Raw genomic sequence first — 27,356 nt, 5'->3', positions numbered from 1 at the left:
ATCGATTCAAACTAAAAAGTTCCATTAAAATAAGGTACTTCGAATTGAAACTATTTCGGAAATACGTAATTTAATTGGTTTAAAACTTGGTTAATGGATTTTTAATGTTAAGTAATTTTAAAAATATAAAATTTAAATGAATCGATCCGGTTCGATTCGGTTTAATCGAACCAAATCAAAATTTTAATCTAATTGGATTGACACTTTAAAAAAATTTATATCGTAGATATTATTCTAAATATTATAATAGGAATAAGATAACACATTAAGATATCACCAACACAAAGATACTTTCTCATAGATATTATTCTAAATATTATAATAGGAATAAGATAACACATTAAGATATCACCAACACACCAACTATCATATTTCAAGAAGCATTGGTTCAATTTTTAGAACCAAAATTAATTATCAATTTTTTTTCCAAATAAAAATAGAATAATAGGAAGAAAACTGACTCACAAGATGAGTGCGGATGCATCTGAAGAGGGATTGACCAATTTTAACGTTGCTTGGGACCTGTCGATGGTCAAAAGACAGCAATGACTCACAAAGGAAACGTCGTCTCTACACGTATATACGTTTTATATAATACACTTATTCCTCAATGAACGCGTAGAACCGCAGAAGGGCCAAAAGCTTTTTATCATCGGTCGCTGCTGCGACCACAAAAGGAATCTCCGCTCCGCCCTCCCTCCCTCCCTCAGACCTTTCAACGCCTCCTCCGTCTCTCCGCGAGCCGATTCCGCCATGGATTCTCGTGTCCTCTGGCTTCCGCTCTTCTAAGATCTCACATCGAGTTGTTTTCTTTCGGATCTTAGTTTCTTCGGACAGGATCAGATCGGCCGAGTCGCATGGAGGGGAATAGTTGGAGGCCGGCTCAGGGGGAGCCCGCGGCCGCCTCGGATGGGGGCTCTGTCGACTGGAGGACCCAACTCCAGCCCGAGGCGCGGCATAGGATCGTAAATAAGATGTAGGCGGGCCAATTTTTTTTTTCCTAAAAAAATCGCGTTTTTTTTTTTTTGCTTTTATTACCGAATTTTATGGTTTAGGTCGAATCTTGGATAGGATGAGAGTGAGATTAGGGTATGGTTGGGATCTTTAAGGTTGCGAAGATTATCTTTGTCGGTATTACTTTTGATTGTTTTTGCTCAAACATCCTGGGGAAAGTTAATGTCTTGATTGTTCAATCAATTTCTCCATCTCGATCCTTATCATGTTTTCCCCTTTGAGCGTCCCAATCTTTCATGTGAAAATTATGTGCATATTACTACTGTTTCAAGACTTGCACTCATCACATATCCAGAACGTTGATCTTGCGTGTTGCTTACATTGGTAAACTACCACTGAACATGATTGTAACTAGGAAGGAGTCGTGGCTTGGTTTAAAATAAAGCTTTTTTTTTTTTTTTTTTTTTCTGCAAGTGGTAAGCAGAACTGGTTGAGCTGTTGTGGAGAAAGAAAGTATGATCATTATGATAGTAAGATGTTTCTGATGAGATTCGTTTAGGAGTCCTGTATGTTGGTGGCTGTAATGCTAAAAAATTAATGGGGTGTATGGGGGTGAAGTAGATTTCTTTGAAGGCTCATGGAACTTTAAGGGGAAGGAATGGATTGGGCTTAGATTTATTTAGGAGAGGTGAGATTGATGACATTATGTATCTACAAATGAGGAGGTTTTTATTTGGAGATATATTCAAAGAAATTATTATTTTAAACATGTGATGACAATAACAACTTTTGTTGACACAGAAATTCAAGGAGGGGGAAGGAGAGAGAAACTGAGAGTGCAAGACATGAAACACACATTCAAGATCTTCTGTAGAGGCTTTCAAATTCTGAAAAGTGAAAAAAGGAATCAGCAGGACCAAATTAGTTTTTAATATTCCTCGTTGGTCATGAAGTGGCTGCTCCTGACATGAATATAGACTTCCATTTGGAAACAACATTCAATAAGTCCTTAGATATGAGTTGCTTGTAAGCTCTATGAAAATTGGTTGTTGTCACAAAGATTACTACTAATCCTATGATCAAATGTTCCTGCAAAATAAGAAGAGTCGGTCGGGTAGATCCTATTGATAGTAGTGCTCCTCAGACCAGGATTGGCTTGAGTCCTGTGAACTTAAGGTTCTGACTTGAATTAAAAAATGAATCCCGTTACTGAATTTACTTTTTGAGCTGAGATCATGATTTTAATGGGTTCACATGATACCTGAGTTTAAGTAAGTAAAATCAATATTGTCATAATTTTTAAGTAATGTGAATTTTGTCAGCACCAGTATTTTGATTGGCCCTAAAGGCTGTTATAGTGACTTCAGTTTTATCAGTGCTAGTGTTTTGATGGGTCATAGGGCTGTTATGCCAAGTCCTAGTTATGAAGTAGCATAGTATGCAACATATTTTGCAAGGTCTGACATGCCATGCTGACACATATTAACTGTTCTAGTGTGTTTCCATCTTGAGTGGGCAGGACACTATTTCCGTTGCTTTGTTTTACAACATTATCAATTTAAGTTCTTTTTGAGCCAAATTTTTTTGTACAAAGAATCATGATAGTTTATTTTTATTTTATTATGAAATATATTGTTGGCTGGTCCAGCCTCATTGCTATAATCATGTTTTTTCTTTTTTGCTTGGAGGTTGCTTTTATTTCTTTTCACGTCAGTCAAAGTAAAATCCAAGATCCATACCTCTTATACATTTATGATCTTTGATTTATAACAAGGAGTAAGGTTCCAAATTATACATGCATTTGGTATATTCACCAGATCTAGAGGGTGGCCTTTTGCACCATCATCCGTTTTGTGATTACAGATTGGCATATAATGTATACAGTTAATTTTTCTATCAACCACCTTAGTTATCTTGGAACCCTTATCATATACTTCAGTTGATAAAAAGCCATAAGAACTCTCAATTTTATGTCATGTATCTTTACTACACTAATAGCTGTTTTTTAAAATAAATTCATCTTTAGAAGTCCTGTTTCAGATTGTCATTCTATGTTTGATCCGTTCAGAGTTGCAAACTATCATTTGTTCACATTACGGTTTGTGCAGTTTTGGACATGCTCTTTGTTCATATATAGTTCAAAGGGTGCTTGCCATTCATCTATCCATCCTTTTCTTGGTTCTTAAAATTTTATTTATTTATAGCTCATTTGTATTGTCCAATACTTTCTATTTGTAGAATGGAGACCTTGAAGAGGCATCTCCCAATCTCAGTGCCTGAGGGTCTAAATGAACTACAGAAAATTGCTATTAGGTTTGAGGAGAAGATATATACTGCTGCTGCCAATCAGGTAGATTCCTTAGTTGTCTCTCTAACTCAGCCATTCTTAATGACTACTCCATGTCCGACTTTGCTAGAATGACTTTACCCTTTGATAGGTCCATGCTCAACTGTTTTTGATGTTTGAATTTAACTTTTTTTTGGTCTGATGATCTTCATGATTTTTCTGATTTTTTTATCCCCTGTGGTGAAAATTTAAAGAACCCTTTGTACTATTGTAGTACTCTCTTGCTGCATTACAGTAGCAAATGGATTTTGTAATGCATTTGTGTATTCAAATAGAAAAATCTACTGTTTGTTAAATTTTCAATTGCTTATTAGTCATAGGCATGATAATCAAACTGCACTTCTGTTAGTTGACTGTGGATGCATTATTTGTGAGCATTTTGGGTGGCTAATTTGGGCCTTTATTTAGACTTTAGCTCTATACATTCTTGTATATATTTCATTCGAAATCCAAAGGAGAAAAGAGATCTATTTGCTTCTTGCTTGCCTATTGTTGTGAACTGTAAGCTTTCAAGGAAGTACTCTTCTAACATTTTTGTTTCTCAGTCTGATTATTTGAGGAAAATTTCTCTGAAAATGCTCTCAATGGAGAGTAAGTCTCAGCATTCTGCATCAATCAATCCTTCAATGTCCAACAGTACCATCACAAACCAAAATCCTGTTGACTCAGGTATGTTCCTTACAAAGTTGAGCTAGGTTTGGATATGACTCCACTGGAATCTGTTACTCCTTTTCTTGGATTTTTATATTGATTCATTTTTTAGCTTTTCAAGATGAAGCCAATTAAATGTTCTTATATATTACTGGAACAAACTATTTGCTTCCCTACAGACTCATGCTCACTTTTCATTGTTCTCTAATCTTTAACCGACTGCATGCTAGAGATTGGAGTTGTATAAACGTTTGACTCTTTAGATTCTTTAATTTTCATACCTTAACGAGAACTTTGTGTTGCTATACTTTGGATTTCTTTCGCATAAGTACAACTGGATTGATTCTTTATAGGGTCTTGACTTGAGGTTAATGTTTCATTTGAATATTTTTTTATCTTTCCAAATTGCCATTATAGTATTTCTTGTTCTTTTAACATGTTAAACTAGTGTTTTTAATGTCTAAAACTCTAGCTAGGCAAGCTGAATTTTTGGAGAAGTGACTATACACTATTAATTAGTTTTAGATGCTTGAAGCATTTTATGAGCACTTGGTTGACTATGTGAAAAGTTTATGGAATAGGAAATAGTGCAACATGTGATTATGGATTAATTCTTTGTGCATATTGGTTGATAAGCTGTACAAAACTTCACACTTTATCCTAATTTGAGTTATTTAGTATGTGACAGAGAGGATTTAATTTTTTTCCAATAAATAAATATCATTTATAGTGCTTATATACTATCTAGTCTCTACAATAACACAGGACAATTGAAGGATACATATGTTAGCTATCTCTAATATTTTGTGCACAGTGGATTCCTGGATGTTGTGCAGTTGAAAATAAAATCAAGTTCCTTTTTCATTTGTCCTCTGACGAAATAACCCAATGTTTGCATAATAGATACCATTTTTTTAAAATCGGTATCAGATTGTAGAGCCCAACACTGGTCCAGTATATATATATATGTATGTATATGTATATATATACATACATATATATATATATACATACATATATATATATACACATACATATATATATATATATATACATATATATACATATACATATATATACACACATATATATATACATACACATTCATACATACATACATACATACATACATATATATATATATATATATAGAGAGAGAGAGAGAGAGAGAGAGAGAGACTGGGATGGTATTGGTCAGTATACTGCCCAGAATAATGGTGTCTTACCAGTTTGACTAGTTGTCGACAGTGGTGCTGGTCAGGTTTTAAAACCTTGGTGCATGCTAAAATATTGTGGTGAATTACTGATACACTTGAAATATAACACAAGAAAGCCATAGTAGATCCTAACCGGATTAAATAAAACTAGTTACTTGAATATGTTTGATGGCTTGCAGTGATAAACAATAGAAATAAGTGACTAGTGGCACAGTGTCAAAGAAGTTTTTTGTTAGAAGACACAGTTATTTTATTACATGTGTTAGGCAAACTAGTCAGTCATCTTAGTCACCATCGTTCTTATCCAAATGGTCTTTCCCTTTATACAAGAAACAAGTTCTTATTTAATCGATTACAATCAACTGAAAGACTCGAGGGAATAAGCTTTATATAACTAAGCCTCCTCAGTTGAATACATACTATATAGGAATTTACCTAATAGATATAAATTGTAAACTTCTACCCATATTAGTGTTGCATAGCAAGAATTTTACTATTGTTTTCTTCAAGAAAAATATAGTTGTTGTAGACGTGTAGCTATCAGCTACATAGATGGTTTATTCATGATTCTCTATGAAATTAGTGGGATTTTATTTGAGTTAATATTGTTGTGTCTGCATAAATAACTGCAATATGTCCAAAGTCCTTTCCCTGCCAACTTTCCTTTGATCATAAAAATAAAGCTCAAATATATTCCAAGTTTCCAATAAAAAGATCTTAATAAAATCCTTGCAAATGTGAATTTAGGATTAATTAGCACAACTTCTTACCTTTTTCTGTCTTTTAAATATTTTCCAAATGGTCTTCCTTTCAAAATAATTCTAGAAATAACTTCACATATTCAAAAACTTTAGTTGCAACTTTTTTTTGTACAAAAGAAACTAGCCCTGATAGTTTTATGTTTGAAACTGATAAAAAACACTTAAAGCTGCTATCATGGAGTCATAATTGTGGGGAATGTTTTGAAGAAGAGTTTATTTTCCAAAATAGAAATATATTAGACTATTTGGAGAAAAAAATTATCTTGGAGGAGAGAATTCACATATATCTGATCATGGATAAGAGTCATAAGACCACAGAATATTAGTCTCAATTCTGGGGGTGTAGGGGTGTGACTGTACCATGTTTGTGTACAGTGGGCTTTACTATTTTATTGTACTGGCATTTGTGGACATCACTTTGGTATGGGTGATTGCCTAGTGCTGATGCTCCATCAGCATATGAGTGCTGGCTCAATATAACATAATACCAATCAAGTGAGTGTTGATATATGATACATGGGCAGAGCACTTGCATACATGTCTGGTCTTAATATAACCCTCTGACACAGTGTGCTTAGATGTCATGAAAAATCCATGGTTGAGATATAAGAGCATGGGATTGAATTTTCTTTTTTCTTTCCAGATGAGATAAATGTACTATAGACTGGTCTTACATCTCGACTTATGTTCCTGAGAGTATATAGTATGCATGATATAGTTGAATCAGGATTTGTAACCTAGTTGAAGGTGCACAATTATTAACCTATTTCTGAGGGCAGAGAATAAATGAAAACAAACTCTATTACCTAGCCAGCACATTTTCATGTGGGGAAGGGGCGCCAGATATGGCATGTGTCAACGGTCATAGTGTCAGGGGCACATGGCTTACATATGACTGGCATCAGGATGACATGATGCTTGTGTTTGTCATCCTGATGCTTGTGTTTGTCAGTGCCTGGGAACCCCTTGTATTGTGGCAAGCAAATCCTTCTTAATTCTAACACTGAATTTGATTCCCAAAGTCAACTCTGTATAAATGCAGAAAATTTGATAATCTAAAGTTTGTTAAAGTAAATGTTGTGATTGGAGCCTTGAAAGCATGAAGTTTCTTTCTTTTGATTAAATTTCTCATTACCAAATATCCTCTTCCGACAGCATTACTTGGTGTACAATCGCAAATCATGGTGAATCAGCCTTCAACAAGGCAGCAACTTTTACCCCAGAATATTCAAAACAACAATTCAGTTACGGCACAAAGTTCTGCCAATATCCCCTCTGCATTGTCATCCATCGCAGGTCTCAGCCAATCCAACATATCCACTGTTAGCCAGACATCCAACCTGCAAAACATGCCTGGCATATCACAGAACTCTAACTCTTTGGGTCAAACTGCAGTACCAGATATTTACACAAATGCACAAAGACAAATGCAGGGAAGGCAGCAACAGCAACAAATCATTTCCCAACAGCAGCATCAATCACAGAATCAATTTCTTTATCAGCATCAGCTCCAACAACAAGTATTTAATCAGAAATTGCAGCATTCTCCACTATTGCAACCCCATGTTCAGCAGCCGCAGCAACCTATGCTGAAAACGACTCAGCTGCAATCTTCTCAACAGCCTCTAATGCAAATGACATCCAATCTTCAGTCGGGCCAGTCTACCATTCAACAGATGCAGCCTGGAGCAATCCAGTCTGCTGTACAACCTGGCCTTCAACAAAATCAGCTAAACTCAGTTCAGCAATCTGTGCCATCCGTGCTTCAGCAACGTCCACAATCAGTTGCTAGACAACAACAGCAACAACAGGCTACCATACTTCAACAAGCGCCTTCACTGCAACAGCAGCAGCAGCAGCAGCCAACTTCAGCTCCTCAGCAATCAAATTTACCTGTGCAGCAGCACCAGCAGCAGTTGATGGGGCAGCAAGCTAATATTTCAAATGTCCAACAGACCCAGTTGCTTGGGCAACAAGCAAGTGTCACAGAAATGCAACAACAACCACAGAGACTTCCAGTTCAACAGAATAATCTTTTAAGCATGCAACAGCCACAACATTTATTGAATCAGCAGAATATTTCTTTACATCAGCAACAGCAGTTTGGCACTCAAAGTAACATATCAGTGCTTCAACAATCACAACAGCAGCAACAACAGCAGCAATTACTTGGATCTTTATCTAATGTCTCAAATATGCAGCCACATCAACGCTCAATGCATATGCTTCAACAACCAAAGACATCTGTGCAACAACAGCAGCAAAACCAGCAGTCATCATTGGCAATGCTGCAACCACAAGGTCAGCAGCCCCAACATCAATCATCACAGCATCAGCTGATTTCTCAGTTCCAATCCCAGCCTGCATCGTTGCAACATCAATTGGTACAACATCCAGGTTCTTTGCAACGAGAGATGCAACAAAGAATTCAAGTTTCAGGTGCCTTGCTGCCCCAGAATGCAATCGAACAACAGAAGCAATTCGGTCAGCCACAAGTAGGGCTTCCAGAGGTCTCCTCTAGTAGTAAGTCATTCTATTGTCCCCTCTACCTGCGGGATGTTTCATCATAACTTTTTATGAACATAGAGAACTTTGTTTGCTGGACATGGTTTTTTCTGGTCCATCCCTTGTTTAATTTTGGTTTTGAATGTTCTTTCTTTTGGTGAATAATATGTTCCATTAGATGATCATTACCGTTGATCAATGCTTTTTACCATTTATTCTTATTGTCTTGCTTTAAAGAGGAAGTTGAAAAAACAATGGAGAATCTAGATAGTGTTTTTTTTCTTGAGAAAGTTTGTGTGAAGCTCATATGTAAGTGGATATCATGAATTGAATTTTTTGTTGGTATGATACTAAGAACTAAAAGTGACATTAAATAAAAAAAGTATAAATACAACAGGTATTATAATAGCGAATGACATCAGAAGTATAATCTTCATTGTAAAAATTGGTGGATCCATCATGTTGTTGGTGTTGGTGCTGGTGCTTAGTTGAACTCTCATTGGGTGATCACATTCTTTCTAGAAGATTCAACTTTGATCAATACTGCTTAATTTAGCTGAAAGTTGGTTAGGCAGACCATGAGGATAAGCTGTGGCAATAAGTTCATAGTTCCCATTTTGTGTTATCTAGGCCAATCCTTGCGCCGTCAAGTTGTTGGTGCTGGTGCTTAGTTGAAATCTGAAAGGGTGATCACATTCTTTCTAGAAGATTCAACTTTAAAGATTGATCAATGCTGCTTAATTTAGCTGAAAGTTGGTTAGGCTGACCATGAGGATAAGCTGTGGCAATAGGTCCATAGTTCGCATTTGGTCTTATTTAGGCCAATCCTTGCACTAAACATGTATCCTTTAGGACATACCTTCTACAATGGCCTATGCATGCTACATTTTTTTGTAAAAAGGGTGAGAATACTTGTTATGATGCTCTAACATAGCAGTTTGGCCACTGTATATGTTCAAATGACAGTATTTGTACAAGATGAGTCTAAATTTGTGAGGCCCATGCATGCTACATTTTTTTCGTAAAAAGGGTGAGAATACTTGTTATGATGCTCGTACATAGCAGTTTGGCCACTGTATATGTTCAAATGACAAAGTATTTGTACAAGATGAGTCTAAATTTGTGAGAGTCATTCAGCCTCCACTGATCTTGTACGGAACCAGCTAATATGATTTTTTCTGATTGGTCTGTTGGTGAAGAACAACAACAAAAGAAGAAAATGGAGAGAAGCAATGGTAACTGCAAGGATATTATCTGTTGGTGGTAATTGGCTTTCTAAAATTGAAATAAAAAGGACAAGGAGAATGAAGTGTACCTGGTGCCTGCGCTTGCCATGGTTGTTCCTAAGATAGAAAGAGAGAGAGGATGAGGAAGAGGGGACAAAGGGAAAACCAGAAAAGGTCTATGATAAACCCTGTGTCTCAGATTTAAGTGGGTCATGAGACTTAAATATGTAAGGATATTTTTTAATTATTTTGCAATTTACACATCTCAGTTTTGCATTGATTGGAAGACAAATAGGGAAAAAAAGAAAAGAGGTGAAAAGAGGATAGCAAGATAAGAAAAGGAAAACAGAGAAGACGAAAAAAAGGAGATATTTGGGAATCAATCTTCCTATTAGGTGCTATTTCAATTCAAGGGGAAATGAAGCCTTCAACAGAATATTAGATTGAGAATGAAGATCACTGAACTAATCTAACTTTTGTTACATAAAGGGCGTACCCAATGCACGAGACTCCCGCCGATGTGGGGTCTAGGGAGAGTCAAATGTACACAGCCTTATCTTTAAATACTTAAAGAGGTTGTTTCTATGATTTGAACCCTGATCTCCCAGGTCGTAAAGCAGTAACCTTACTGTTGTACCAAGGCTCGCCTTCAATCTAACTTTTGTTGTGTCTAAAAATAAAAATTCCTTACAGTCAGAACTATTTTTGAAGTAATTTGTGCTCGTCCTTGAACTTCAAATGACCTGGCTGCCAACTAGGATTCTATTGGTATCTAACTAATTTAGCTACTTTTTTCTTTCCTTTAACAGCATCATTGGATTCCACAGCACAAACAGGACATGGTGGTGTCGTTGATTGGCAGGAGGAAATTTACCAAAAGGTGTATATTATCAAAGTTTTGTTTCTTTCTTTGAAATTTGCAGCCCTGTTTGTTGTTGATTTATTCATTATGGAAGTGTTCAATTAATTTATTAGGCATGCATGAAGTTGAAGATCTCATGCCAAGGATTAAAATCTATTTACCAAGAAGATGTTTGATTTGTGAGATTGTAAGAGAAACTCAGTGATCTAGTAACACACATTTTGAAATTGCATCATCTAGCTGTCTACTTATTATGGTATATTTAGTTAATCTGTGAATAGTAGACAGCTGATACTGTTTGTCATGTTTATGTCATGTATGGTATATTTAGTTATTCTGTCAATTGTAGACAGCTGAAAATGTTTGTCATGTTTATGTCATGTCTGTGTCAAACACATAACTTATTGGACACTTCTAGACATCTGTTCTATAGGTTAGCCGTACTAAGACTAATGTTTTATTTACACTAGGGTAAATTTCATTTGAGCTTTTCCAGAAGGTGCCCCTTTTCATTTTTCCCAAAGGGCACCCTTATTTGTTATAATTTCTGAAGTGTCTCCCTGACAAGACATTTGGAACAACTTGATTGCACCTATGGACTGATTACATCCTCTATGAATTGATCCACAGGGTGAACTGGTCCATCGATTTGGACCGATTGTCACTGTGCTATGGAACGGTCCAAGTCTCATTTATAAGGTTTACCATTGCATTATTTTTGGTAACTCTATTAATCCTATTAAAAAAAGTTATAAAATAAACTCAAAACCCACTATAACAAGCTCAAATATAAAAATAATATTTCAAACAGGTATCTTTATTGGTTTAGGAATATAAAAAACTAATAGGGAGGCTTTTATGTAACTAGGGAGACTTTTATATCTTACAAACTCAAAACCCAATAGAAATCGGTTATAAACAAAAATGAAATTACAAATTGGTATCCTTGTTGGTTTAGGAATAAGAGAGTCAAATAGGGAGACTTTCTATGGCATACAATGTTATTGAATAGACTTACTAACATTTTTTGGCACCTCTATAAGCTAAATAGGGAGACATCAAAACATTGTAACTTCATTCAAAATATTATTCAAAAACATCATAATTGAGACAAATAGACTTGAAATCCAATAAAATCAACTTATATATAAAAATTGGGTTTCAAATAGGTATCTTTATTGCTTTAGGAACAAGAACAAAGCTTTTATATATGTTTTTAATCGACTTACAATGTTGTAATTGAGGAATTGAACCGGTCCAAATTAATGAAGTCACCGAGAGCTTGGGCACTCACTTAGGCAAGGTGAGGCTTGAGCTCGATTAGTGGATTGGGTGGGTTAGGTTCCTGCTCAATTTAATGCAGCCTGGGTTGAGCCTGAGTCGAGCCACATTGATCTTTGGTTCGATCACCTTCAACCCTACCCTCACCCGCCCACTCTCCCTCATCGTGCGCCCATGCCCTAAATGTAGAACAATCTCTCTTTCTCTCTAAAGGCAATGGCTTTTCCTCAGTGTATGGTGGTTGACTTCATCTCCATCGGCGAACGATAGTTGCAACGGTGGTATCTTCCTTCGGTGAGATCTCGTTGTTGTGGCATTTTCCTTGGCGAACGACAATTGTTCCCTCTTCTTGTCCATTAGCGAGCGGCGACGACTTCTTCAGTATCTCTCACTTTCTCCTCCTCCTCTTCCAACTTCGTTGTTGCACACTCCCTTCTCCCTCCCCATTTTCCCCTTTCATGATAGTCCCTTGCACCCTCACCTTCCCCCCTCCCTTCTTCCTCGATCCTTCTTCCCTCTTCCCCCTTTTGTCGTAGCTTCCCCCCCTTCCCTGACAGCATCCTCCCCCTTCCTTCTCTTCCCCTGTTTCTTCGCCATTGTTACAAACAGGGTTTTGAATATCGGTCCGTACTAGCATATCGAGCTCTGCTTGGTACGGTACGTATCAGTATGTACCATTGGTACGCTAGGGCGTATTGATGGTATATCGTAAAACCTTAAAAATAGCTCCACCTACCTCGTCGGTACGCCTCGATAACGATCGAAATTCGAACGGTACTAGTCGGTACGCCTTGGTACCAGTTAAAACACTAGTACCGCCCATTAAAGGGTGATCCGCATATCGGTATACTCTCAGATCGGCACGTATCGCCCGTATTGGGCGGTACACATCAAAATTAAGAACCCTGGTTGCCAATGACTTCCCCCTTCACTCTAGCATCTTCCCCCCTTTCACTACAGCCACCATGTTTTCTTCACCACAATGCACCCCTCCCACTGCACTGTTAGCATCTTGCCCTCCCTCTTCCCCCCTCTCCCATTGCCAGCTTCCAGACAATGTCCTTTTCCTTAATAGCTCCTCCCTCCCTTCTCCTGAACCTTGATAGCCCCCTCTCCTTCCTCTTCCCCTTCCAACCAACAACTACCCAGCCGAGAACAACCCACCTCCTATACTCGATAGACCCCTCTCCTCCTCCTCAGTTTGCTCCCTTCCCAACTAACAGCAATCCCCCCTTCCCATATGCCAACAACCCTCTCTCCATCCTCCTCTTCCTCTATGCTAATTTTTTTATTAATAGTTTTTTTAGTTTTAATATTTGAGAATGTCTTGCTTTGCTCGGGCGATCCTCTAGAGCTTCGAGTGTTGGAACCATGGCACCTAGTGCTTTTGACTACACTGGTCCAAATCGATGGACTGATTCACCCTATGCATTAGTCCATAAGATGCTCATTTAAGGATTATAGTAAATAAGAAAGCCTTTTGAGAAATATGAAAAAGGAGCATCCTTGGTAAAAGCCAAAAAGGAGGGGCTTTTCCGATTCACCCTTTTGTATTGTGTTTATGTTGAACCATCATCCACATAAGACTTCAAGAAATCTCAAATATTGGCAATATATATCAATTTTTATGTATATGTTTCATGCGCTTTTATGAACATTTTCTACTTGCATGAATGGGTGATAATGTTTTAGGATGATTATCATAGATATTTATTGTACCAAGTAGAGAAATAACACATGATAGTAATCCATGTATTAGTTTCCATGTCCATGTTGTGTCATGTCTGGTTTGTATAAGATTTTTCCATATCAACATGCTTTTATCACTTCATGCCTATATTCTATGTCCATGCACATATTTCATCAAATTTTAGATTTCCAAGAAAGGTACTCATGTGTGATGGCTTTATGAACTTAGCATTTGGTTGCTCTTTAATTGTCTTGTTGAGTTCTTGCTCTACTTAATATCTATCACCTTTACAGAGCAATTTTATATTGGTCTCTGATAATGATTTTCCTATAAGCTTGTAGTATGAAGTTTCTGTTTTGCACCACTCTTTTAATATGTACATAAGTAGGTCTTGCATTCAGCAAAGCACGCAAACTTGCCTACTATCTGTCAAACATTTGTGCTAATATTCAATTTGGTTATTGCTGATTGCTACGTCTCTTGTCAGTCTCTCTCATGATTGATGATGTGTTTCTCAAGGATTGAACCGTGTCATGTTGTCCCTTGACTGTTATGAGCTGATGTGGTATTCTGATGTTGAAATGTGTTAAGAGTAATAAACTTTCCTAGCGGGGAAGGTGTTAGCTAGCTTAGCTGGTAAAAACTGTGATAGTATATTGCAAGGTCCTGGGTTCAAATCATGCCTTCATCACTTGCTCTTTGCATTAAATAAAAACTTTGCTAGCATGAGAATGCTTGCAATTGTTAAAGCATATTCTGGTTGTACGACTAGGATGTTAATTCAGAGTAACCGAGGTCTACTTTGAGACTATCTAAGTGTATCGTGTGGTGTCGATCGAGTTTGCTCGAGATATGTCGAATCCTGCAAATTGTGTGGGGGCATGCCCGACAAAGTTCCTTCGAAGCTTAAGTTAGTTATTGATTAGGTGCAGTGATTTCAATAGGTGCTCGGGCACCCTCGCCTGAGCGCCTCGTTTCATGTCCAGGCGCCTCGCTTCAAAGAGGCGTCGCCTGGGCGCTCGCCCGAGCCCAGGCGCTGGGCGCTTCGGGTGAGCGCCTGGGTTAAACCAGGTGATTGAACCAGATTTTTAGGTCTGGTTGGTCTCCGGTGCTTTAGTTGGTTCAATCACACCAACTAAATCACCGATATCGGGCTCCCTCTCGTGATTTCCTCGACTTCCCCAACCCTAGCACTCGCGATTTTGTCGTCGAGATTTCTTCTCCGCTGTCGTTGCTCTCTGCTGCCACTGTCGTTGCTCGCCGCTACCACAATTGCTACTCGTCGACTGCTCGTTATTGCCACAATCGTTGCTTGTCGCTGCTGGTGTCATCGCTCGTTGCTGTTGTCGCCGCTATCGCTCGTCGCTCCCACTCCCGCTGCCGCTCGTCGCTCCCGCTATCACCGCCGCTCGCCGCTCCCGCTCCAGCTACGGCCATCGCCTGCTATCGCTGTCGTTGCCTCACCAGCCTCGGTCTTCTCACACTCTTCTCACTATACTATTATCAGTATATTAACAGTATACTGCTAACTGTATACTAATAATAGTATTTTTATTTATTAGATTAATAATATATTATTTTAATTTTAATACTATTAATTTTTATTTATTTAATAGTATATTTTTTATTAAAAAAATAAAAAAAATACTATTATGATTTATTTATTTATTATGATTTTGTACCCAATTTTCTTAATTTAATAGCATATTTTTTATTTAAATAATTATATTTATTAATTATATTATATATTTTTATATTTTAGCACCTCGGACGTTTTTGGACCTTGGTTCCTTTTGGCGCCTAGCGCTTTTTAAATCATTGATTAGGTGGTGTTGGTTGAATGTCGAGTCTTTAAAAGCTGAATGCACTAGTCTCCAAATCCTAGGGAATGTATCGAGAGGGATCATATTATAGTGAGGTTTTGGACTGTTCCACTCGAGTACCTGGTTTAATGTAGGAAGTGGATATGCATATCCTCCAACGTTGGATGCAATCGTGCTACGCCAAATCCAAAGGATATGGTATCGTCGTGAGTGCGGTGAAGTCATGTCAGCCACGTGGCGTTGGATGCAGGTGTCGGTCATATGATGCGAAGGAGTCGATCATGCAGAGTTGAGGTATCGACCATGTGATGATGAAGGACCGGCCATACTGACACGGACTTAGCTGGTTTTGCCTAAGTCGTGCGGCACCCTCGCGCGTCCGTCCGCAAAGGTCAGCCTCCCCGAAGCCTCCCATTGTCCCTTAGGACCAACAAAAGAAAGAACGGGTTAAAGAGAACGCCTCAATCGGGATCCACAAGCAAACATGTCCGAAAAACACTTCATAGACAATGCAAATTACAAACAGATTTTTCAAGCTCTGAACAGTGGCACAACAAAGGGTAAAATGGTCCATTACAGACCGAAAAGCTCTCGCACGTGTCCACATGACACAACCTTTATTTACAAGCCTAAAGAGGCCACCAACCCAACTAAAATGGGACTTATAAGCCTTTGGCTGCCCCTCTACACGTTGTACAAGGCATGAGCATGCCAATAGACACAGACAGATATAAGCATTACATCAAACATCCTGTTTCAAAGTTTGTCCGTGACATTCTCCCCCACTTATCCCTTCGACGTCCTCGTCGAAGCCTTTGTGAACACTGCAACTCTTCGCCTTTGCTGAGTCTTCAATCTTCTGCTCCAGCTGCAATGTGCCTCCTGGCTCCCAGCTGCTCTCCGTTGCTGTTTCTGAGTAGTCGAACCTTTGATCCGCCATGCTGCTTCAACTCGCCAATGACTCTGACTCTGGTGTGGGGTTGGCTGAGTTGTATTGATCCTCGTTGATTCCTACAGATCCACCAAATGAAGGAAAAGACCATCCTTACTGCGCCAGTCTCTCAAAATTTTCACATGCTGCTTGAACTGGGTGGATGCTTGTTGGAGCTTTAACGAGCATCGCCTCGCAAACTTCTGAAGTTTTGGGTCCTTCCTCCACAAAATCTGCTCATTGACTCTTCTTTCGGTTAGTTGTCACATCCAAGTAGGTTCGCATCACTTCCGCTTTCGATTGGCATTTCGTTGGGAAATGAAGCGGACAATCTACTCTCAGTAGCACTGATCACCGTCGGTGAGGATTTGACAACTATTGTCTTCTATTATCTTCGAAGGGTCTTTGAACTTGTGCAGGGCTCCTCTGCTGGATAGATAAGAGAATTGGGGTACTCGGTTTCGCCCATTCTCTTAAGAGTTGAGAAGGCAAAGGTTACTTGACTTCGCCCGCCTTCTCGAGGTTGTACTTCATGCATCGAGCTGGTTACTGGCCTTTGCCTGCTCTTTGCTCACACTTCTGAAGCACTTGAAGTGTTTGCACTCCTCGCGTTGAGTTAGCTACTATGATTCACCTTCTCAATGCCATCGAACTTCTGGAATGCGGGAAGTTTTCACCCCAACTTGGAGTAATTCTCTGATAGATGAGGTCGCCTCTGGGATTGTACCGTCTTCTCCATCAACCCTGCCGCCTACTCCATTGAGTAGCAAAGGTACAGCACCGCGTACTGCTTGCTTCGTTCCTTGGTCGTGCACTCTTGCATGACCCGAAGTCCTTCACTTACGGCTATCTTGGTGAGAAACTTGTTGACACCGGTCTTACGAAGTTTCTTGGCCTCTGCCCTTCAGCCTTGTCTCGGTACTTGGAGATTGCCTCTGCATACTCCACCTTTTCGGCCCCTTTCACGACCAAGCGCTCTCCCTCCATGAGAGCAAGGGATCAATGACTTTTACGGAAGTCCCGCCTCTGCGGTACCACGGCGCTGCCATGCCCATGGCACTACTATCCGTCGCCTCGCGTCTGCATCCCTTTTTTTCACGATTAGTAGATATGTTTCCGTGGCACTCCTCTGAGTCCACCTCCATTCTAACTGATGCTTGATTTTGGGTAGCTAAGTCCCTCTGAACTCATCGTCGCTTCCTCGCCCCTTTCGACCTCCTGCTTCAACACCTCTGTGTTCTCCAAGCAGTCTGTTTGGTCGATGGAAAGACATACTGCAACTCCCATGCATGGCCTCTGCCATCACATTGTAGGGTTTGCACCGATTCTGTTCTCCTTAGCTTCCTTGGTAGCAACGTTCGCTTACTCGACCTTGTTCGCTGACTTGTCGGGCTCCCTTAAGCGAATATGAGCTCTGGAGCAGTCCAACTCTCCAGCTGCTTCGATCATACCTCTGCATGATCAAGTTCCTCCCATGGAAATCACTGGTACTTACATTCGAACTTTTCCCTTGGTGGAACCCAGCCCCCATATGCTGATGACCAAGGCTTTCATCCGAAGCAAAATTCGATGCACGCACGGAAGACCCGCCTCTGCGGTACCATGGCCTTCACTCCTTGAATCCATAGCCCTTCTTGCCGTCATGTTGTTCACCGAAGTGGAGCTCCCAGTAGCTCCCGATCATACCTCCATATGATCTCATCCCTCACGGGACTCAGTCGTGTGTATCGTATTGCCACGAACTGTTCCACCACGATCCGCTGCACCATGTCGCCTCCTGGTGACATCTCCATTGCATTCTGATCCTTGTGGAATAAACTCGAATTGTGAACCCTCCATGTGTGGCCTCTGCCAATACATCGCAGGGTCTCCTCCACCTTCGATTTTGTTCGCTCCTTTGACAATCGACCTTCATCCACCCACTCTTGGGTCACACCTAGATGAAGCACCGCTCTAGGACAGTCTGTCGCCTAGTAGCTCCCGAAGTCCACCAACTTCACTATAATTTGTGCACCATTGTCTGGATCCTGGGCCTCTGCCCCTACCACCACAATCTTCGCTGCGCACCGCTTCCTTCATAGCAACTCGAATGGCAACACTGTGGCATATTCTTCAAGAGTATCTGCCTCTGCGTCCTCTTGCCCCGTGCTAAGGCCTTCTGAACCCAACTTCGCCTCCGCATATTGAGTCTCCTTAGTTCCTCCATCAAATGCTTCTCCGAGATAAGGTGCATGTGCCCCGAAGCTCCCTTCGTCTTTGGCACCATGCAAGATGAGTCCGCTCCGTCAGAATGAAGGACCCATGAAACAACATGATCCTACTCTTGCCTCTGCAAGAGTTCATGTCCTTGACCTCTGTCTAAGAAAAGCACTGTGCCTCTGCTCCATGTTCCAACTTCTATGCTGGCTCCCTTCATGCGGCTTGGGTACTTCGCCAAGTTACACCCAAGTTGCTCCGCTCCTCGTTTTTGCATTGAGTCGATGGTGGCTCTCGCACCCACCATTTCACGGGTCAGCCCTCCCTTGAGTCCGATCTCCACATCGACTCCAAGTGTACCTTCATAAGTTGCTTTTGGTCGCTCCCCCACTCGATCTCGCAATGCATCCACCAATGCATTCTCTCAAGCGAGATCATGCGACGACTCCTCGCTGCTTGCTCAGTCCATCGAGCTTCGTGGAGTTGTTGTTTGTTGAGGTACTCCTCAACATGTGAGGTCCATGTCACATGATTCTCCCTCTGGAGAGCCGAGACTTATCCCTCCTGGATAACTGTCCCGTTGGAGCAACATCTCTTTTCGTTTTGGAGACCACCATCCCCTTTGACTACTTCGAACTGCTGAACAAACTGTGCACTGTTCTGCCTCTTGCAAATGCACTTGCTAGATTGCGACTTCATGTCAATACAGCCCCCGCTGCACCCCTCAAGGCCTAGCAACATGCTGAACTCGTTGCACACTTCAGCCTTCGACGGACGTATCCTTCACATGCCGAAGAGAAAGTTTCAGTGCTCTATGGCGCCGAGTTTCGGTCGCCTTGGGATGGCCACGAACATTCCATCGTCCGCATACAAGCCCATGCATGAGTACCAAATTTTTCGAGTTAGCAATTCCCCTCACCTCTGTGAGCTTTGCATAACTCTTTTGGTCGTTGAGCAACTCATTCCACCTTGCATGGTCTTATTCTTGCCAAGCGCCTCGCTTGCCTAGAGCACCATCAAGTATAGTTGTCAACGTTGAGCCGTAGCTCAAACTCAGCCATCCCAACCTTTGTGCGCTCCAAATTCTTCCAAGCTTGCCTGTTCTCGTGGTGCCTCTTGCGCGAAGGGTTGGCCATTCCTCTGAATGCCAATCTCAGATGCCCGCTCCTTTGAGCGACTCTTTTCCCTACATCTCCATGCCCGTTTTCCCCCAAACGGTCGCGCGTGTGCTGACTGCCCTCAACGCAGCCCCGCTAGGTCCCCCACGTTTGCATGTCAAGTGTTTCTATGAGTGCTTGTCCCGGCTCTGATACCATATGACACGGACTTAGCTGGTTTTGCCTAAGTCGTGCGGCACCCTCGCGCGTCCGTCCGCAAAGGTCAACCTCCCCGAAGCCTCCCATTGTCCCTTAGGACCAACAAAAGAGAGAACGGGTTAAAGAGAACGCCTCAATCGGGATCCACAAGCAAACATGTCCGAAAAACACTTCATAGACAATGTAAATTACAAACAGACTTTACAAGCTCTGAACAGTGGCACAACAAAGGGTAAAATGGTCCATTACAGACCGAAAAGCTCTCGCACGTGTCCACATGACACAACCTTTATTTACAAGCCTAAAGAGGTCACCAACCCAACTAAAATGGGACTTATAAGCCTTCGGCTGCCCCTCTACACGCTGTACAAGGCATGAGCATGCCAACAGACACGGACAGATATAAGCATTACATCAAACATCCTGTTTCAAAGTTTGTCCGTGACAACACGGAGTCAAGGTGTCGACAGTTCTTCTTACGTCATTATTCCTATATCAACAATATATAAACTATGCTGCAGGCACACTATAATACAGTTTTCTCCTGGACTGCCAATTGTTAAGGTTCACGTACTTGTGCTTGTGCTTACAAAGAAGAATGAAGAAGTTACAAGTCCATTTGTAACTTAGGGCATAACTTGTTTAATTAGATTCTCTTTTGCTTGCTGGTTGTGAAAGAATTCATACACATTCTGATGATGTTAGTTGTCCAGTTCATGAACCTTTTACATCTTTACATACATGTTTTAATGTGCATCTTTAATATACATATTTAGAAGCTTTAGGATAAAATCAATGCTTCTATTTTCTGAGGTTTGTGATGAAACTATGTAAACCTATATATTAGTTGATTTATGTATTGAAACTTGTTTATATATTTTTTTTATATGGCAGATAAAATCCATGAAAGAGCTCTACTTTGCAGAACTGAGTGAGCTTTATCAGAGGATTGTTCTGAAGCTGCAACAGGTTCCTTGAGTTCCATATTAGTTTCCAGACCATTTTTTTTGAGATTCATAAGATTTCTGAACATAGTATGAAATTTTTTGTATGACATCCCTTCTGATTTTCTCTTATTTCTTGCTAATTGCAGCAGGATGCTCTTATGCCATCTGTCAAGACATCAGAACAGTTTGATAAAATAAAGAGCTTTAAGCTTATACTGGAGCGTACATTACAATTTTTGCAGTTATCCAAGAATAATATTCAATCTGGACTGAAGGACAAACTTCCTATATATGAGAAGCAAATAGTAAATCTTCTGGCTTCAAATAAAAAAAAAGTAATCCCTTCACAGCCACCTGGACAGCAACAATTTCAGCATCCTGTTGTACCTTCTCAATCCATGCCGCAACAACAACCATCTCAAGTTCCACAGCTGCAGCAAAATGACAATTATACAAACCAGCAAATGAATCTTCAAGGTTCAATGACTTCAATGCAGACAGCTGCGGTGCCAAGCATGCAACAGGGTTCTGTACCTTTATCAACACATTTTGGTGTTCCTACACCTCAACAGAACATCACAAACGCTTTACAGACTGGTTCTACAATTGATACTCTTCAAGGAAGTTCTTTTAGTTCATTGCAGCAGGGAGCAATTGCGTCCATACAGCAAGGTGGGTTGGTCTCGGGGCAAGGTGCCATTAGTGTTGCTCAACTGGCCAATACTAATGCTATGACACAGGGCTCAATGACTTCATTACAAAACAATATTAATTCCAAGCAACCAAATTCTAGCACAATGCAACAGCAACATTTTAAGCAGCAGCAACAGCAAGAGCAACAACAACAGCAACAGCATCTAATGCAAAATCAACAAATGAAGCAGCAGTTTCATCAGCGGCAAATGCAGCAACAGATAATCCAGCAACAACAAAAGCAACAACTGCTTCAAGCTCAGCAGCCTCTGCAGCAACAGTTGCAACAACAACAACAACAACAGAAGCAACAACATACACCACAGATTCCAATACACCAAATTCCACAGCTTCATCAAACGAACGAAGTCAATGAATTGAAGTTGAGACAAGGGGCTGGTATTAAGCCAGGACTTTATCCACAGAATTACTCAGCTGGTCAACGCCACAACTATTATCAACAACTGAAAAATGCTGCTGTTTTTCCAAATTCATCACCTCAAAATTTTCAAGCTTCCTCTCCCCAAATATCTCATCATTCTTCTCAACTTGATCAGCATACTCTTCTATCTTCTCAAATAAAGTCTGGAACACCTTTGCAATCAGCTAACTCACCATTTGTTGCATCTCCTTCCACTCCTATAGCCTCCTCACCAATTCCAGGAGAATCTGAAAAACATTCTGGTATTACATCACTACCAAATCACACTAGACATCAGCAAACAACTATAGCACCTCCTCAAGCTCAATCAATTAATGTTGCTACACCTGGAATATCAGCATCACCTTTGCTGGCTGAATTTACCAGTCCTGATGGGAATCAGAGTAGTCTTCCAAATTCGGTTGTTGGCAAATCAAATAAAGCAGAAAGGCCTTTGGAGCGCTTAATAGAAGTGGTTAGTAATGTTTTTCTGTTTTATGATTTTTTGTACGGATTTAAAGTTGTCAAGTGACTTTTTTTTCCCTGAATGAAGTGAGATTTGCAATGTGAAATCACACTCACAATGGCTACATTAGCTTAGGTTTCTTATATACTTATGTGCTATACCTTTATATGCTTTTCTAGAAACAAAAATGAGTGTAACAACAAATAATCATGATCTCCCTAGTGATACATATCCTTTTACGTATCTATTTAAGTAAAATTTTTGAGTTGTGGAATGCAACTTGAACTAGACAAAATATTTTACAAAATTCTAGAGTTTAGAGATGTTTGGCATATTCTAGTAACTCTAAGTTGTTTAGGGTAAATAATTGGTTTCAACTAAATCTTGGTCTAATCAATTTAGATGAATTTAATGATACTTTATTTTATAATTATTAACAAGTATAGTTTATTCCATACTTAAAGGTTTGGAATCAATGTGTATCAATTGGTACAGACCAAGATTTACTGGTTTGATGGATGATTGGTATGTGGACCAAACAATTTCACTCAGTTCATTCCCACACTGAGCTTATCGCTCACCCAACTTGCTGCACCAAATTAACGGATGATAAGCAGACTAGTACCAAGTGATTCCATGTGGGAAACCTAACACCCTATACCAGTATTGTACTCTCCTTTTCTTTTTATCTTATTCTTCTCTTCTGTTGCTGGTTCTGCTTTCATTGGTTGTTTGCATCATTGCATTTTCACTTCCCTGTTGAGGCCACTGTTCCTTCTTCTCTTCTAGTCTGTGTCGAAGCCCTTTCCTTTGCCACAACGGTATTGTACCTCTCCTCCACATTCTCCACCTCCTCTCTGTCTCTCTATGCTTGTAGTGGTCTGGGCAGTACCGACTAGTCCTGACCCCTGATGACACTGGCTAAATAGTATAGTTTCAGTGTCATACCAGTTTGGCCATCAACTGGTATTTGTACTGAATCAAGATATCAATTCTTGCTATACTTCAAGAGTCTTATATAGTTAAACAATCAAAGTTCTATAATGACATGGAATGAGTGTACAGGCAGCAAAGAGAATATGTTTCTTCTTTTTCCAGGATCTGATAACAGTGGGAAAGAAAATGAGGTAAAAAATAATACCATGATGCACTTTGGTTCCTAGGTGTCACCCTGAAGGTCTTGGTCTTACAAACTTATGCATGAACAATGAAAATCATATTAACGGACAATTAATATTCTTAAGTATTTAGTTAATACTTCTTCCTAGGTGTCACACAGAGGGTTTTGGCCTTGTTCTTTTTATTATTTAGTTAATATTTTTTCTTATCGTTAGATAAGTACTAATTTTGTTGCCTACATTAATGCTTTTATGCTCTTGAGTCAAAAACGTCGCCAGTACCCTAACATGAATTGAATTTTTCCAGATACGATCATCAACGCCCAAGGCTCTGAGGTCCGCTGTTAGTGATATCGGATCTGTTGTAAGCATGATAGACAGGATAGCAGGTTCAGCACCAGGAAATGGTTCAAGGGTTGCTGTCGGTGAAGATTTAGTTGCCATGACAAAGTGCCGTTTACAAGCTAAAAGCTTCATGTCACAGGATGGAAGTGCTACTACCAAAAAAATGAAGCGTGACACAAGTGCCATGCCCTTGAATAATGTTTCATCTGCTGGGAGTTTTAATGATAGCTTTAAGCAATCTTATGGTCTTGATAATTCTGAATTAGAGTCAACTGCAACATCACGTGTCAAGCGGCAGAAAGTTGAGGTGAGATATTATGCAGTTCATCTTTTGGTGATGTAATTTTGCCTTTTGTTTATTGAATAGGTTGTTCCATTAACTTTGATTTCTCAGATTGTTTGTAATTATAAATTGTTTTAATTTCTTTTTCTGCTCTCCTTTGAGCTTATTTTCCCAGATGTTGATTCATTCTTCTTGTATGATTCTTTACAAGCAGCAATTTTAACTTTTAAACCCTAGCACTCTATAGTATTGATCCTGAACTTTTATCCTCCACTGTTAACAAAAGGAATATTTCTTTTGCAGATGTGAACATGTGGTTTTAATCGCACATGATTTGCATGAAATTGATCGAATTTAACTTAATTTTAAAAGGCATCACTTTTAGCATGCTATATGGGCAGATCAGATTTAGCATCAGTCTGCAGCAGTAGATATATATGATATATGGAACTACTGTTAGATTGTGAGCTTTGTTATCTCAGTAAGATTGCTCCGACATGACTGGGACATTCGAGTCATGGAAACAACATCCTTAGGATTAAGATCGAGCATATTGAATGAGCTCTTCTTGGAGCCTCATGCACTGGGATTCCTCTTTAATAGTGACAATGTTGCTATGTAGTTATGCTCATAATCCCCTTTAAAAGCACTAGTGCCTTCTCCCCTTTGGATTATTGGATCTCTATATATCTCAGGCTTTTGGTATTGTAGAATTCACATAGGTCCGCATTAGGGCTAGTAAGTTGTTCTTTTAGGTAATGTATTCATTTAAAAATTTTATTCAAAAAAATTTGAAATAAGCCATTCTGGTTGCATGCCAACCCAAAGTTTAACATAATGTTGAGAAGGCATCGATCTTAGCATATTATGTGATGTGGGTGAGATCAGATCCAACATTAGTCCGTAGCAAGGTCTGTCATACCGAAGCATACCGTCCGTACCGGGCGGTACATACCGGTCCAACAGGTTACCGGTACGCGGATCACCCGATACCGCTACAGTGCTACAGTATTATACTGAATCACTGCTACGGTATGAAAAAGTATAAAATTGTTTGGTACACCAGGGTGTACCGCCCGGTATGCCCTGATGTACCGCCCGGTACACCAGTACCATACCATACCGAGCTCAGGTTGAAATGCCGGTATGGTACGGTACGACGAACTTTGGTCTGTAGCATAGTAGTGTACATATATAGTATATGTAGAACTGTTGGATTGTGAGCCTCGGTGCTGTAATAAGATTGGTCCATGGCTTGGGCATTTGGGTCATGGAAACAACCTTTTTCATTTCAGTGTTAAGGTTGTGTATACTGAATATCTATGCACACTCTGCTATGGCCAAATCTCTTACACCGGGTTTCCCCTTTTATAGTAACAGTTTTTCTATCTGGTTATGCACAGAATCCCCTTTAAAAGCACCATTGCCTTCTCCAGCAGTTAGTGCCATTTAGACCATTACATTTATTGGATCTTTCTTTATGTCTCACAATATTTTGGAAATACCGAATTCTAATATATCCACTTGAGGGATACTAAGTTTTATTTTCTGGTAATTCATCATTTAAAATTTCATAAAAAAAAATCTGAAATAAACCATTTAGTTGCATATTACTAGTATTGATGTCCATTTTGACTCAACCCTGCAGCACACATATTTTTCTCCTTTCTTCCCTCTATTTGTACACGTGCAGACACATGGATGTCCAAACAAATATCATTCATTTAAGACCTGGAAAAATTAAATAATGAAGAGCCCATTGTCTTCATAAAATTTGAAAGAGGAGTTAGCATGTTCTTATGAGCAATTGTATCTTGTACAAGGTGGAAACAGATCTAGTTTCTAGTTAGTATACGAAACTAAGAGAAATCAATTTCCCACTTATTTATAAAGAAACATGCTCATGAACAAATTATTTTGTCTTCCCTTGTCATAATTATTTGCTTTTCTTTCTAGTCTCATTTTGTTCCTTCTATGACATGATTTTTTAGTTCTTATCTATTGGTGCAATACCTATTGCTCCTTCCCTAGTCTGTCAGATCTTACCACTTTGATCTGTTACGCCCAAGTGCAGGTAAATCATGCCTTGCTTGAAGAGATCAGGGAGATAAACCTGCGGCTGGTTGACACAGTAGTTAGCATAAGCGAAGAGGAGACTGATTCAAGTTCTGCTGCCTTGGAAGGTGAAGGAACAGTTGTAAAATTTTCCTTCACTGCTGTGGCCTTTTGTGAGAGCCTGAAATCTCAGTTTGCTTCGGAACACATGGTGAGCCTACGTTATAGAAAAATATTAAATGCATACTTGGATGTGCACACGTTTCTCATATTTACCTTCTGGTCATCCAGAGTCCAATTCTGCCCTTGAGGTTGCTTGTTCCCGTGAGTTATCCAAAATGCTCCCCTGTTCTTTTGGACAAACTTCCAGATGATCAAAGGTTAGAAAAATATTAGAATTATCTATTGGCCACTATTAACACACAGGAAACTGAATTGTTTCTGATATTTCTGTGATAGTAGGGAATCTGATGATCTGTCCGTCAAAGCGAAGTCAAGGTTCATCATTTCTCTCCGTGCCTTGTCACAGCCGATGTCGCTGGGAGAAATGGCGAGGACATGGGACGCCTGTGTCCGTAAAGTAATCACAGAATTCGCTCAGCAGACCGGTGGAGGAACCTTTAGCTCGAGATATGGTGCCTGGGAGAACTGTATAAGTGCTTGATGTTCCTTTGATACTGTGGACCTGTTGTTTGTAGTAATAGTTATGAAGGTTTAGCAGATAACTTAATGCATCTGCCAAACTAAGCTGCAGTCGATGCAATGTAGTTCCAGACGGTCACTTATCTTTGATGAAGTAACTTGTTACAAAATATTTTTGTATTCCTGCAATGGCATGTATGTATCAACAGTGTTTTACAGACTGCACGGACCCATACATACCGGTCCGTTAGGCGACCGACACATTAACCGCTGTGAACAGGGCCGTTCACTTTAGAAATAGTGGTTACCAATCAGTAAACCCTATTGACTGGATGGATGGTAAGTCCATTCCAAAGATCTATTGGGGTTTCTTTTGAGCCTTAAAAGATTCTTCTATAGTCTTTGTCGTTTAAACCTCTCATATTTATTCTAAGTTGTAGTTGAAGTGGTGATTCAAAGAAAGTTGGAATTGAAGATCCTATTGGATATTTCTTGTAGTTTTGGAACCGACAATTATAATTTTGTAAAAAAATGAAATTGGAGCTTTATCAGTATTAGACGATTGTGGTTTCAGTTTGATTCTATTCTTACGCTTGCACGTAATCAGAATAAAAAAATATATTTAG

At 39.7% G+C, this 27,356-nt stretch overlaps 1 protein-coding gene across 4 annotated transcripts; it reads left to right on the top strand.

The window, feature by feature from the left end:
* Window positions 1–631: 631 nt before the first annotated feature.
* Window positions 632–26,948, top strand: LOC103971946 (mediator of RNA polymerase II transcription subunit 15a). 4 transcript variants are annotated; one of them, XM_009386113.3, is made up of 12 exons: window positions 645–976; window positions 3,193–3,304; window positions 3,847–3,970; window positions 7,086–7,226; window positions 7,326–8,453; window positions 10,471–10,541; window positions 20,655–20,729; window positions 20,854–22,296; window positions 23,713–24,057; window positions 26,108–26,299; window positions 26,380–26,468; window positions 26,551–26,948. In XM_009386113.3, the coding sequence occupies exons 1-12, from the start codon at window positions 858–860 to the stop codon at window positions 26,750–26,752; spliced, it is 4,041 nt and encodes a 1,346-aa protein (XP_009384388.2). In that variant the 5' UTR covers window positions 645–857; the 3' UTR covers window positions 26,753–26,948. The 4 variants fall into 4 exon arrangements, with proteins under 4 accessions (XP_009384386.2, XP_009384388.2, XP_009384385.2 ...); XM_018820690.2 differs by having other exon boundaries at window positions 707–976; window positions 26,548–26,948; XM_009386111.3 differs by having other exon boundaries at window positions 632–976; window positions 7,086–8,453.
* Window positions 26,949–27,356: the final 408 nt, after the last annotated feature.

This window comes from Musa acuminata, chromosome BXJ2-11 (genome assembly GCF_036884655.1).
Source record: "Musa acuminata AAA Group cultivar baxijiao chromosome BXJ2-11, Cavendish_Baxijiao_AAA, whole genome shotgun sequence".
Classification (NCBI taxonomy): Eukaryota; Viridiplantae; Streptophyta; class Magnoliopsida; order Zingiberales; family Musaceae; genus Musa; species Musa acuminata.
This window is presented reverse-complemented; position numbering and strand designations above follow the sequence as displayed.

Coding starts and splice junctions, on each gene's coding strand:
- LOC103971946 (XM_009386110.3), top strand. CDS start 858: ATGGAGGGGAATAGTTGGAGGCCGGCTCAGGGGGAGCCCGCGGCCGCC. Junction 977..3,192: donor CATAGGATCGTAAATAAGAT/GTAGGCGGGCCA, acceptor TTCTATTTGTAG/AATGGAGACCTTGAAGAGGC. Junction 22,297..23,712: donor TGGAGCGCTTAATAGAAGTG/GTTAGTAATGTT, acceptor GAATTTTTCCAG/ATACGATCATCAACGCCCAA.